This window comes from Phyllobates terribilis, unplaced genomic scaffold (assembly GCF_046119375.1).
Source record: "Phyllobates terribilis strain yellow unplaced genomic scaffold, ASM4611937v1 Scaffold_11__3_contigs__length_659146591, whole genome shotgun sequence".
Taxonomy (NCBI): Eukaryota; Metazoa; Chordata; class Amphibia; order Anura; family Dendrobatidae; genus Phyllobates; species Phyllobates terribilis.
The window spans coordinates 509,910,984-509,925,028 of record NW_027362771.1 but is presented as its reverse complement, the minus strand read 5'-3'; the positions used below and the strand labels follow the sequence as shown (position 1 = coordinate 509,925,028).

The window sequence follows — 14,045 nt, the reverse complement described above, 5'->3', positions numbered from 1 at the left end:
GAGTTTGCCAAGGGTGCTTGGGTATGCACCAGGTATCACGGGTGCTCGAGTGACATGTTCGCATTCCCCTGGAAAGAAGGGATTGCCTGACAAACATGGGCAATCCCCGAAATGTTTATTGGCTGTCTAACAGCCGCGAGGATACGGATATCTCACTCGAGCACTTTCGATACGTGGTGCATACCCGAGCAACGAGCACTTGCACTCATCACTAATTCAAAGTTAAGAAAGAAAAAAAGTGGCCATGAGATTTCGATAAATCCCATCCACTTTGCTGAAACTGTAAGAAGCTGGGTCTTTTGATGCAGCGAAAATACACAGCTTCAAAAAGTCCTGAAAAACTCATTGTGGGCACACAACCTAAAGTAAATTTGAGAAAAAAAAAAAAGGGCACAAATGAAAAAAATGGAGTCACAAGTAAAACGTCACTATTAAAACCATTGTTATTCCTGAAAAAAAGGGTGCAAATGTTTTTTTTTTTATGTACAGGCAAACATAGATTTGACAAAGGTTGGACACAACCGAAACGTTGCCACGCTATATGGGCTAATAAAGTCCTTTTTTCACCCCAAAAATTTTTTGGGAGTGCGGCCTGCTTTTTTTTGCCTGTATTACTACTACAAACGGATATTTGTTTGGGAGGCCTTGCACCCGGATTTAAAATTATATGGTGCTGTTCCAATTTTGCAACTAGTTTCTTTTTTATGTAGATTTTTCAGCATAAAAAAAAAACCAACAACTATGTGACCATACATACCTTAAAGCACGTTTAGATTGTTTGTATTAATGCTTGTTCCAGAAGCAAAATGCAGGGATAAAAATCATCACTCTCGGCAGCACATTGCTCCATGTAAACTGGACATGTGCTGCCGATAACATGATATTCTATGGGGCACTGGACGATCCTATTAACCCCCATTCGGTGACCATACAATTCTGTCTGTATAGACCAGTAATTGATCAGAACATTTGGCTTATATATAGCCGACTGGCAGTCATATAATGGCCTGAATCGTGCAGAGTAAACAGCATAGAACCTGATTAATCTAAAGCTGACTGGTTGCTCATGACAACGTAATATAAAGGATGGTGGTTGTTAGGCAGCGAATCCCTAGCAACCAGTCGGTCTCAAAAGACTGCTGGGTTGTCAGCGCCAAGGTTGTCCGGCTACAAGTAAAAAAGAGGATGACTGATAACAGACATGATTTTCCTGATCATTAGTCAGATTTTTCTGCATGGTTTTATATGAACACCAAACAATGAAAGCATTCAGCGCCATATATCATTTGCAAAAGGGCTTGGTTCTCCTGTATGTGGTGTATGCGCCGTCTGCTCACCCATGAGATGGATAGATAGGATAAGTGCACACAGCTCGTCACCGAAATATGCAGTCAATCTCTGAGAAAAAGACCACCTATATGGAAGAACCAGATAAACAACGCTGTCTACTGTGGCGACCGGCTCGCCCGCTCTGTGTTACTACATCGCATCCTAATAAGTGTGAATATGACACGGGCTCCATTATTGGAGCGCTCGATATGTAACTGTAAGATCCCATTATCCAAAAATCACAGAAATTCCACCATAGCATCACAAAAAGAAGACTTCTGTGAGGCATTGTACTGTAGAGGAACACTCCCAGAATAGCAAGTAGATAGCAATTATATGCTCGCTGGCTTATGCCAATGCTACACAATGCTACATACATTTGGCAATGGTCCCTTTGCATACGTGGTTCAATGAGCTCCATATTACCCTGCCTGCATGACAGAGCAAGGCGTTATACAGCAACCTATGTACAGGCAGCACAAATAGTGACAGATTAGTAAGAGCATAGGCCTTGTGCACACTGTCGCCTTATGTAGGGCCATAATCGGGCAGCCATAGAGGTGTATGAGGAGTTACTATACCTCCATTTACATCAGATTAAAACACTTTTCAGCAGTGTTTCAGATCAGATTTTCATCCATTTTCAGCCCGTGTGTCAGCTTCTACCATCAAGGTTTCATCCATTTTTCAAGTACGAAAAAAAAATAAAAAAAAACAAATGAAGACAGCACACAGAAGGCACCCATGTGCTATTCGTTTTTTTTTTTTTCGTGGACCTTTCAGCATCCTTGACTCGGAACAAAAATGAAAGTGTGTTACTTTCGACCTTAGCTTAAGGCCATGTTCACATGTTGAGTATTTGGTCAGTTTTTTACCTCAGTATTTGTAAGTCAAAACCAGGAGTGGAACAGAGAAAAAAGTATAATAAAAACATTACCACTTCTGTATTTTTCACCCACTCCTGGTTTTGGCTTACAAATACTGAGGTAAAAAAACGGATCAAATACTGAACATGTGAACGTGGACTTAGTAAACATGGCCGTTGTAAAAACTCATGCCAGTCACAGTGGCTGTTTGCGTGTGTTCAGCCGCACACCGGATGGGTACAGGAGCTGTCCACCATTTATATGCACCAGTCTGTCGCATGATGCGATTTTTTTTTTTCTTCACACACAGACTTGAGATATGAGTGAAAACTAGCCCTTACTCTTTGCGAGGTTTCCGCAGTGATCTTTTTTCCCCTTTACACTAGATTTTATGAATCTCCCTTGTGACAGATTTTCCTGAGATTATAGCTCTATAAATCTAACTTTACACTGGTTGTCCGTGTATGTATGCTATATGAAGCAATTTATCACGGCCATGCGAGAGTCACGGACGCTCAGAAGGATCAGAGTCAGCCATTTTGTGGGCTAGAGCCACACTCATCAGTACACAGTGTGGATGATCTTTTATCATATGATTGAATTGTGGATTTTAGTAAGAGACAAATAAACATGCCGCGTGTGATGATGACGAGCACTGTTATACAACGTGTTTACCTCATGTGTAACACAGGAATAAATAGAAACTCCTGACACGGCCATATTTACCGGCTACTCTGACTGGAAATTCCTTCATGGAAAAAATAATATTAACACGCCTCAGTGAGACCTCTGAATACATCAGGCCTCGTGCGTCAAAGGGGTCCCTCAGAAAAAGTCTAATGCAAAACACTGTCAATGATGGCAGACCATAGAAACTAAGTAATAGATCAATGTGGTAAATACCTAAATTCAGGGGTCATGTACCAACGTGCTCGGCCTGATATGCCGAGAAGCAGCACATCTATATTGTTGGTGTAAGTTTATCCATAGCAGACATTTCTGCAACCTTCAATCCATTATTAATGTGAATGAGATGGTTTCTTCCAGGGCTGTAGAGTCAGAGTCGGAGCCCATTTTGGTGGAGTCGGAATAAAATGGACCAACTCCTAAAATATATAATAAATTGGGTACAGTAGTTCAATGCAGTTTATGGGGAATATTTTTTCATAAGAATTTGGGAAAGTTATGAGATGTCCTACAAATGTCTGTCCTATTCCTGATCTAAGGGTCTAAACTTTTAGCTGAGATGAATCTGTGCTACAGTAAATTTATCACTTTAAACATGAGCCATGTATGAGGGAGTCGGAGTCATGGAAATTGAGGAGTCGGAGTTGGAGTCGGCAGTTTGGCTAACTGACTCCACAGCCCTGGTTTCTTCGGCACGCCCATGGACTTTTGCAAGCCCCATCCAGATATACGAGACCGTCGCAGATATAGTTGAATCAAATCTGCCACATAGTGAGTCCCAAACACAACTCTAGACGCAGCTAAAGATGGCTGCATAGTATAAGTGACAGGGTCACATTGCGACCTTGCAGGTGACAAATAATTCAATTGGTATGACTTCTTGAGTCAAGCTTGGTGCGGTACTTTACGTGTTGCAAGGTGACTCCATTCACTCGTATTATGCTCTTATTATAATCTTAGTCTGCATGACCAGTGTCAGGACTAAAGTTGCCTAGTAGGTCTAGCACTGATTATAGAGGCACTCCAGACGCGATAGTAGTTTTCCAACATGGAGTCGTTAACACCCCTAACGAATAGTCTACACGAGTGCTGACAGCCCACAAATGAGTTCGGTCGCCGCAGATTATCACACTGAATCTTCACATTCTGGTGATTCCAGAGTGGTCACCATCAATATCACCAAGCTGTGGGCGCCATATGTTACTGATCAGTACTTATGGCCGCTAATGCCCAGCACTATGCATCGTAACCTGTCGTATGTAGTTAGAGGGCATATGCCCCTGTATAACTAAGGCCCCCTTCACATGTACGGAGACATGTATCCACACGTACCTATTAAAACCTATGGTAATCTTCACATCTTTTCACACGTCTCCATGTGGTACACACGGTCCATGTCCTTTTTTTCATGGCCACACAGATGACAAGGGCCAATACAAGTCTATGGGTCCGTGTAAAACATGTACGGCATACGGATGGCATCCGGCGCAAGCACAGGAGGTGAGTATAGGTTTTTTTATTTTATTGGAGCCAAACAATTAGTTCATGAAGGGGTTTTCCTAATAATGGACAACCCCTTTAACACTGCAAAGTAGAACAGAAGCTTTGGCATTGATTTTTCTTAAACCATATGGAAAAAAAATGGATGGCACATGGAAGACACACTGATCCAAAACACTGAATACACTGGTACCAGTATTATACGGACATGTGAAGGGGGCCTTACAATGTATAAACACAATATGGTTGCAAAGGAGTGCAAATAACCAAATCAGTAGAACACAATTGTACATGATGATATCACTACTGACAGACAAAGATCAAGGATTTATAGTAATAAGGAAAAAAAAATTCAATGTTTTGAAGGTGACTAAATTATGGGTGTCAGGGGTTTAAGGGGAATGATCTATTACGTAGTCCATAAAAAGAGATATGTCAGCTGTTTTCAAGTATGATACAAACCAGGGAGTAGTTCCATAGAAATGTAAATGCAATGAATAAGCATATATGCTAATAAACAAAATATATACAAATAGATGGCAGTTTTTCAGTGTAAATACAGCAAACAGTCATCTGATAATCCAGAAATTTAGTAGTGCCTATTTCTAGCTATAATCTGCAAAATAAAGTGGATTCAAAAGCAGAAGACAAAGGAGAGGTAAATAAAAGTATTATTTTTTTTATTTTTTTTTACATTGTCCTATGACCATGCAGTTGAAGAGAATTTCAATCTTTGACCGGCATAAAATGAACTAAACAAAGTTAAGCAAAAACATTAGCAGGAACCCAGTCCAGCAGCCATTTTGGTAACTCATGGCCACCAAACTACATGTGACAATTCTGAACCTTTTTTGCTTAACTGTAATATTTGTTTTAATTTTATTTATAAAAGGTCTTGTGACTGTTAAGTATTATTAACCATTGCGGATAACTGATCTAAGTAACTCAAGTATCCTAGGGTGGTGGGTGAGAAGTTGAATTCTTGACCAAAGACAGGCACAATAGTATGTATGTATATTTATTTTTGCTCTCTCATATCTATCATAGTATAAGAGTGGGATATATTATAAACACATAGATATGAATAAAGGCACGTACTTCTATATGTACTAAAATACTCCCCCGCTGTATCTATTTGACCATCTGCTGTTCGAGCTTTTCACCACCTTAAGGATACTTAAGGTACTTTGAGAAGTATTGTCAACCATTGTGGATAGCGATGTAATATATAATGGTTGATAATATTTCTCCAAGTACCTTAAAGGGGTATTCCCATCTCCAAGATCCTATCCCAATATGTAGTAGGAGAAATAATAGCAAATATTTCCAATTAGAAATGTAGTATAGTTTTTTTCTGATTCGCTACATCTCTTTCCTCATATGCAGGCATTGTAGGACCTTGGGTATCCATGGTTACGACCACTAGCAACCAGCTGTCACTATATCAGTGGTCATAACCATGGATACCCGAGGTCCTACAATGCCTGCACATGAGGAAAGAGACATAGCAAATCAGAAAAAAACTATACTACATTTCTAATTGGAAGTATTTGCTAATATTATTACACCTACTACATATTGGGATAAGATCTTGGAGATGGGAATACCCCTTTAAGTATCCTGGGACGGTTGGAGAGAAGCTCAATTCTTGAACAGCAGATGGTCCAATAAATACAGCGGGGAGTACGTTAGTATATATAGAGGTGGATATATTACATACACACATAAACAATAAAATATACATCGCCATTTCATATCATTCCCTTTTGCAGGATAGCATTGTCACCAAAATTACATAACCAGTTACTTACCTTCTGCCAAAACCTCATCCACAGTCACTTGGTGCCTCCCAATGTTAAATACTCTGCCAATGTATCCAGTGCCCAGGCAGCTGGAAGACAGTCCGCCAACTCCAGGTCCAGATCCACCCAATTCACGCCGGGAGTCAAAGAACTTCTTCATGTTCATTACACCCCCCCACCCCCAAAATGAAAAATAATACTAAAGACTTGAGCAGGAAATACAATTGTATCCTTTTCCTTTGGATAAGGCCAAATGATTCATTCAAAAGACTCCCCACCCTGGTGACTGCTGCTGCTGTGAATGCCAAAATGTGGAATGGGGGGAGATCTGCTGCAGCAAGGCAGCCCAGGAGGCCAGATCCGGGTGTGGGGCTGGGATTTCGGGTGACAGCCCTACAGACAGAGCAGTAGTGCTTGCCTAGCGCTGCATCCTGCATATGACATGGATGGAGGTGTCACCCAGCAGTAGTTATAGCGATGGGTGTAGGCTGTGCTCCCCATACACACACATCACACCCCCGGTCACAAGGCAGCCAGCAGGGGACTGGGGAGCGGGGCAGCGCTGAGCCCCATGGAGAATTAGATGGGATCCTGTGTATGGGGACAGCACAGCAGCTGATAACTGGGGCTTAACCAGGAAATGAACCTGAACAGGAAATGACTTAGATTTACAAAAATCCTGCCCCCTCCTCCCTATCCCTTCTACCGATCAGCACATAGCCTCATCATCAGGATAGCTGAGCCCACTCCCGCCTCGGAGATGCCCCTTCCCAATGCACAGTGCCGGCTCCGAGCGTGCAAGGAGTGTGCAAGTTGTAGCACAGCGAGAATCCTCCGCCACAGCGCTGTATTACCCGGCCGCGCAATGCACGATGGGGCATGTAGTCTTATGGGAGCGCTGCTTTATGAGGCATGGCGGGAGCAGGAACTACAATTCCCGAGAGGCTGCGGTGAGCCATCTGCCTGTCCTTCTGGAGCTTCGCCGTAGCGCCCGTGTTCTTACCTGAGCCTTGTGCTCATGACCTACATACTGTTGTGTGTGTCACATCACTGACCTTCCCTAGCTGCTGACTTGTACAAGTCAGCTGCCTTGTGTCTATAATGTGCGGCTCACAATGTTACTATTAACATTGTTTAATGAATGAGAGTCTGATAGCTGACTGCAATTTACTCCATAATCAATCAGTGGGATACTCAGTCTAAGTGGACGCTGCTCACATTGCAATAGCAGCCAATCACAGTACAGCTTTCATATTACCAGCACAGTTTGAAAAATGAAAGCTGTGCTGTGATTGGTTGCTAAATGCAATGCGGCACATTTGCTAATGTTGTCTATGGCCGACTTTCATGGTCTGACTGGGTACAGATTGCGATGTCGGGGATGTCCGCAGGTCTCCTGACCCAAACTCAACCGTCTTGTAGGCATCCATAAGGGTGTTGAATCAAGTCGGGAGATCCACAGCTGGTCCGGACATCACAAACTGATGTCTGAAACCAGCCTAAAGCCACGTTCACACGTTGAGTATTTGGTCAGTATTTTACCTCAGTATTTGTAAGCCAAAACCAGAAGAGAAACAATCAGCGTATAATAGAAACATGTCATCCCTTCTGTATTTATCTCCCACTCAGTAGCGTAGCTACCGGAGGGGCAGAGGGGGCGGTCGTCCCGCGCTCTGAGGGGTCTACCTGGAGCTACACTATTGTAACAGTAGCGGCGTGAGCAGCATGCCGCAACAGTTAGGCTGTGTGCCCACGATGCGTTTTTTAAGCGTTTCCGCAGCGGCAAAAACGCTGCAGAAACGCTTAAAAAACGCTTGGTAGAAGGCATGCCATGTTCCCCAATGATAATTTGCATGTGCTGTGCACATGCTGCAGAAATTTCCGCTGCGGAGTATCATTGCGGAAAAAAACGCAGCACTACCAATTATTTTGCGGAAGTGCTGCGTTTTCGCCGCTATTGACTTGCATTAGACCGCATGGATTACGTATCACTGTATATGTAGATACGCATTCCATGCATTCCAATGTGCTGATGGTACCCTGGTCTGGAGGAGAGGAGACTCTCCTCCGGACCTGGGTACCATAGAAACTGTGAAAAAAAGAATAAAATAAAAAATAAATATTATACTTACCTTCTGACGGCCCGCGGTGCGCTCCTCCTCGCATGCCGGCAGCTCGCGATGGACTGAAGGACCTGCGCGGACGTCATAGTCATGTGACGGGTCACGCGACGCTGACAGGTCCTTCAGTGTACCACGATCTGCCGGCAGTCAGCACCGAGTGAAGCAAGACTGCGGGGGCCATCGGAAGGTAAGTATAGATTTATTTTTTTACCATTCTTACGGTCACACTATATAAATCCATAACATTTGCATGTATTTATATAGTGTGACCAAGTTGTCAAGCACTTTCCAAGTGATGCTAAAATCGCTTGGAAAGCGCTTGTCAACCCGCATGCAGAAATGCAAGTGAAGAACGCTTCACATCCGCATGTCCCTGGCAGGAAAAACGCATGTATAATACGCATGCGTTTTTTCTGCCTGGGAGATGCAGAAACGCTCAGGAAAAATCCGGAGCATTTCTGCATCGTGGGCACATAGCCTTACACTCCGGGCAGAGCAGGGAGACTCAATGTCCCTGTGACTCGCCCCTGGGCCGTGGGGCACTCGAGACCGGACTTCAGGGCAATGCTGGGAGTAGTAGTGGCGACCCGGTCCCGTGGCTCAGGGTGGTCAGACCAGTGGCAGCCTTTTATAGGTTTTAGGTTAATTGTCCGACTACGCCACCCGTAGACTGCGGTCAGGGTGTACCGCCGCTGCAAGGCAGACCGCTGAGGCTGGTGTTGTGTGCGCAGCAGAGAATGGGATAACTCCCCACGGGAGGAGTATAGCCTCAGGGCAGTGAGTGTGGATGATGGGAGTGATGGTGCACGAGCGCAGCAAGAACGACTCAGAGTCTTTGCAGTGCAGTTCAGGGTCTTTACTGATGATGATAAGGCAGACCCTCCCGGGAGTACTGGCTAGCATAAGAGGCCTGGTCAGTCTGTGAACAAACAGGAGTTCCCCTGGCCAGGTGGAGTTGTAGGCCTCCCCGTCTGTCTGCACTCTTCCTGGCTACCTTGCTGTAAGCGAGTGGAAGTAGCCCCCGTCCCTGAGTATACCGTGTGGTGCTCACCCGTATGGCTGGTGACTTGGACCCTCTGGTAGCTTCCGCTCCTCGATGGCGGTACCGGTCCCTTGTGTGCGACTGAGCCTCCGGGCTTCCTATGGCCAGAGGACCTGAAATCCCCTGCCGGCTGGTTTCTGCTGCTGGATATATAAGTCCTCACAGCCTCGGACTCCTGTGTCCGGTCGTAGTGTCTCCAGCCAGGACGAACTCTGCTTAGCTCAAGTCCCTGGTCTTCAGCTCCTGGCTCCTACATAGCTCCTAGCTGTTACTTTCCCTGTGTCTGGAACTAACTCCAGGCTCTAACATCCTAACCCCGCCCCAGATCCAGTTTATATAGGGCAGGTTCCTCCCCTATCTGGTCTGGGACAGGAGGTGTTGCATGTTTAAGGGCTCCTGACCAGGAAACCTCCCACTTGCTCTCAGACATAATATTTCTATTACTGTGGTAACCAGACCCCTGGGGTGCCACATTCCCCCCTAGTGAAATTTAGTACTCCGGAACTAAACACATTTTTGAAACATATTATAACAGGGTATAAACAATAACAGGAAAAAGTACATTTTGTCTTGATGGTCACGGCATTCCCGTAACCGGGTGTCCATATCACCCAAGGTGAAGTTTTAGAACAGAGTAGGGGACCTGTCCAAAGCAAACACCAAACGTTGGCCCTGGGCGTGGCTGCAAGGCGAAGCTAATTACTTGGGACCACGCCAGACAGGTTTTTCTTCCGTGGCTGTCTTCGCAAGAGGCACAAAGTGCAACTATTTACAATGTAGTTCCGGTTATTCAACGTCCATAACCTGTCAGTCCAAATAAACCTGCAGGGTAACTAGGGAAACATAATCAATAAACAGGCAACAAAAACATAAACCATTTTCAGCATTGGCAATTTACAGGCAAATTCACATTACATGCTAGATTCTCCAGCGAGCGGGCATCTGTCCTCTAGTGCTCCTGGTGGACCTACGTAACCCACTATCTGGTTCTGCACTACAGGGTGTAGGAGGTGTTGCGGGTAGGCCTGGCAGCTTTCTGCGTACTCTTTGGCTTACTAGGGGCATGACAGGCTCACTACTAGCAGAGGGTTGATTCTCCTGGGCTGCTGGTATGGATTCTTCTGCCTCCTGGGCCGGCTGCTCTTCCGATACTACCTGTTCTTCTGTAGGCCCTTGAGGGGCTGGCTGGAGAAAGGTGAGGATGGGTACCACGACCGCGTTGTTAATTTGAGTCCAGGACCGGGGAAAGTCTCCAAGTACGGTACTGATCATTTCTTCCCTTTCCTCTGCGGGTTGAGGGTTCTCTTGATCTTCGTCAGTGCTTTGCAGCTGCTCGGGACACTTTTTCAGGTGGTCTCTGGAGACAATGGCTGTGGTTTCTCCTCCATCCTTACTGATTATACAGACTTTTGGATTCTCATGGCGTGAAGGCAGTACGGTGTACGGGTCTTTCTCCCACTGGTCATCCAACTTGTGGAGCCGTCTCTTCCTCTTCAAGACCTGCTCTCCAGGTGCCAGGGGAACAGCGGGAGCATGTTGGTTATAAGTCCTCTCTTGCCTTCCTCTTGCTTGAGACAGACTTCGCTCCACGGTCTCCTGTACTTTCCGGTACTGCTGCTGCCGTTCCGTGTCCCAGTCTGCTTCTGGCGAGGTGTCCTCGGGTGTCAGGACTCCCATCTCCAGGTCGATTGGCAGCTTACCTGGTCTGGCGCGCATCAGATAAGCCGGGGTGCAATTTGTAGCATTCACCGGGATATGGTTGTAGAAGTCAATCATGTCTGGCAGCTTCTCCGGCCACAGGCTGCGTTCTTCCAGGGGCAACGTCTTGAGGAGGTCAATGACGATATTGTTCATTTTCTCACATATCCGGTTGGTTTGGGGGTGGTAAGGCATGGTCCTTATCTTCCTGCAGCCATACAAGTTGCAGAACTCCTGGAAGACCTCCGCTTCGAAGGCTGGACCTTGGTCAGTCAACACTTGCTCCGGATACCCGTGTGGACGGCAGAAGTGCTGCTGGAAGGCTCTAGCTGCTCTTGGAGCCGTTAAGTCCTTGACAGGGACCACCACCAGGAACCAGGAGTAGTGGTCTACGATGGTGAGGGCGTAGATGTACCCGGATCTACTCGGAGCCAGCTTCACAAGGTCCAGGGCTACCAGTTCTAGTGGTTGCTTCGTGACGATGGGCTGCAGGGGGGTCTTCTGGCTGGCACGGTCCTTCCTCCTCAGGTTGCACGGGCCACAGTCCCTGCACCATCTCTCAATGGCCCCTCTCATGTTTACCCAGAAGAACCGGTCACGCAACAGGAACTCCAGCTTCTTCCATCCGAAGTGCCCTGCTCCGTCGTGGTATGCCTCCAGGACCATAGCCGCGTCCCGTCTCAGGACCACTACCTGCCAGGTCAGCTCATGTGTCCGGAAGTTGACAGTTCTCCGGCACAGCTTCCCCTTGTAGAGAAACAGTTTACTCTTCTCCTTCCACAACTGTTTGGTCTCCTCCGGGGGGTCTGGATCAAGGCGGGCATCAGCCTGTGTCAGCATTTCCTTCACCAGACGGACTGTGGGGTCACTGTCTTGAGTCTCTGCCCAGCTGTAGTGGGGTAAGGGATTGAACGTAGCAGAGTGCCTGTCCCTTACACGGTGGGAATACTGGGTAATCCCATGACGGTGGAACGCAGGGAGTTCGATCTCTTCCAGTTCTTCTGGATTTCCCCCCCCGTCCGGTAAGTTCGGCATCCTGGACAGGGCGTCTGCGTTGGCATTTGAGCGTCCCGCCCGGTATTTGATGGTGAATTCATAGTTGGACAGGCGGGCCATCCATCTCTGCTCCAGGGCACCAAGTTTCGCAGTGTCCAGATGTGTCAACGGGTTGTTGTCCTTTTACACGGTGAACTTGGAGGAGGCAAGGTAATGTTTGAAACGTTCCGTCACTGCCCACACCACTGCCAGGAACTCTAGCTTGAATGAGCTATAATTCTCAGGGTTTATCTCTGTGGGCCATAGTTTTCGGCTGGTGTAAGTGATTACCCGTTCTCTCCCCTGCTGGATCTGTGACAGTACGGCTCCTAGCCCGATGTTGCTTGCGTCCGTGTGGAGGATAAAGGGCTGGCCGTAGTCAAGGTACGCCAGGATTTCATTCCCCATGAGGGCCATCTTCAGCCGGCGGAAGGACTCCTCTTCCAGCTTTTCCCACCTGAAGGGTGGCTTCTGGTTTTTGGCCTTCCTGGACTGGCCTATCAGGAGGTCCTGCATAGGAGCTGCCATTCTGGTGAAACCGGGAATGAATCTTCGGTAGTAGCCTACCAACCCGAGGAACTGCCGCACTTCCTTTATGCTGGAGGGTCTTGGCCAGTCCTTAATCACAGTGATCTTATCGGGGTCGGGAGCCACTCCGTCAGCACTCACCACGTGTCCCAGGTACTGTACTTTTGGTTTCAGTAGATGACACTTGGAGGGTTTCACCTTTAGGCCGTAGCTTGCCAGGGCGTCAAACACTTCAGCCAGGTGTTTCAGATGGTCCTTGTAGGTCTTGGAATAAACGATGACATCGTCCAGTTATAACAGGACCGTCTCGAAATTCCAGTGTCCCAGACAGCATTCCATCAACCGCTGGAAGGTTCCTGGTGCGTTGCAGAGCCCGAACGGCATACAGTTGAATTCGCTGAGACCCATCGGGGTGGTGAACGCAGTCTTCTCCTTGTCCGCCTCTGCTACAGGAACCTGCCAGTACCCGCTAGTAAGATCCAAAGTGGAGAAGAAGTTAGCAGATTTTAATGCAGCTAAAGATTCTTCTATCCTAGGTAACGGGTATGCATCTTTGTGTGTGATTCGGTTGACCTTTCTGTAGTCTACACACATTCTCATGGTGTTGTCTTTCTTTTTCACTAGAACTAGTGGAGCTGCCCAGGGGCTACAGCTGTCCCTGATTACCCCAGCCTCCTTCATGTCTCGCAACATCCCCTTTGCATGCTGACAGTGTGCAGGGGGTACAGGTCGGTATCTTTCCTTTATGGGTGGATGGTCTCCTGTGGGGATGTGATGTTCTACCCCTTTTACTCGCCCGAAGTCTAGCTGGTGTTTACTAAAGACTCTTTTGTACTCCTGAACCACCCGGTAGACTCCCTGTTTTTGGTGTGAGGGAGTGGAGTCAGTACCCAAATGCAGCTGCTGACACCAGTCCTCCATTTGTTTCTTAGAGCCGTTACCTTCCTCTGGTTGAGATGGAGGCAAGTGTTCTACGGCCTTTACAGAATTTTGGTTTATGGTGAACAATTTGGCTAGAGTGGCATACCGGGGCAGGTATACTTCTCTCTCCCCGATATTTATGATGCGGACAGGCACCCTCCCATGGCGTACATCGACCACCCCCCGTGCTGTCAAAATGGTGGGCCTACTGTCCGAGTAGATTGGTTCGACCATTGCTTGGTAGTCTCTACCTCTTAGACCAATAGCTGCCCGGCACTATATCATCATCTCACTTTTCGGGGGCATGGCAATAGGGAACGGGTCACACATTCTCACGCTACCAATCTCACCACCAGATAGTTCCACCTGTTGCCGTTTCATCAGTGCCCAGATCTCCTTTTGTAGGACACGCTGCTGGCTGGAACTGGCATTCATGGCAACCTGCTGTAAAATGAGAATTATCTCTGCAAGACAATTTTCAATCACGTTAGTACCCAAGGTTATTTTAGGGTGA

General features: G+C 46.7%; 1 protein-coding gene across 17 annotated transcripts in view; it reads right to left on the bottom strand.

Moving 5' to 3' along the window:
* Positions 1 to 7,072, bottom strand: part of AAK1 (AP2 associated kinase 1) — a 136,567-nt gene extending 129,495 nt beyond the window's left edge. For 9 of the 17 annotated variants that reach the window (XM_073653612.1, XM_073653615.1, XM_073653616.1 and 6 more), the window contains exon 1: positions 6,194 to 7,072. In XM_073653612.1, coding sequence (XP_073509713.1) covers positions 6,194 to 6,350 — 157 coding nt within the window. In that variant the 5' untranslated portion in view covers positions 6,351 to 7,072. The remainder of the gene's footprint in view (positions 1 to 6,193) is intronic. The other 8 variants (XM_073653621.1, XM_073653625.1, XM_073653623.1 and 5 more) reach the window with 3 other exon arrangements.
* Between the last annotated feature and the right edge of the window lie 6,973 nt (positions 7,073 to 14,045).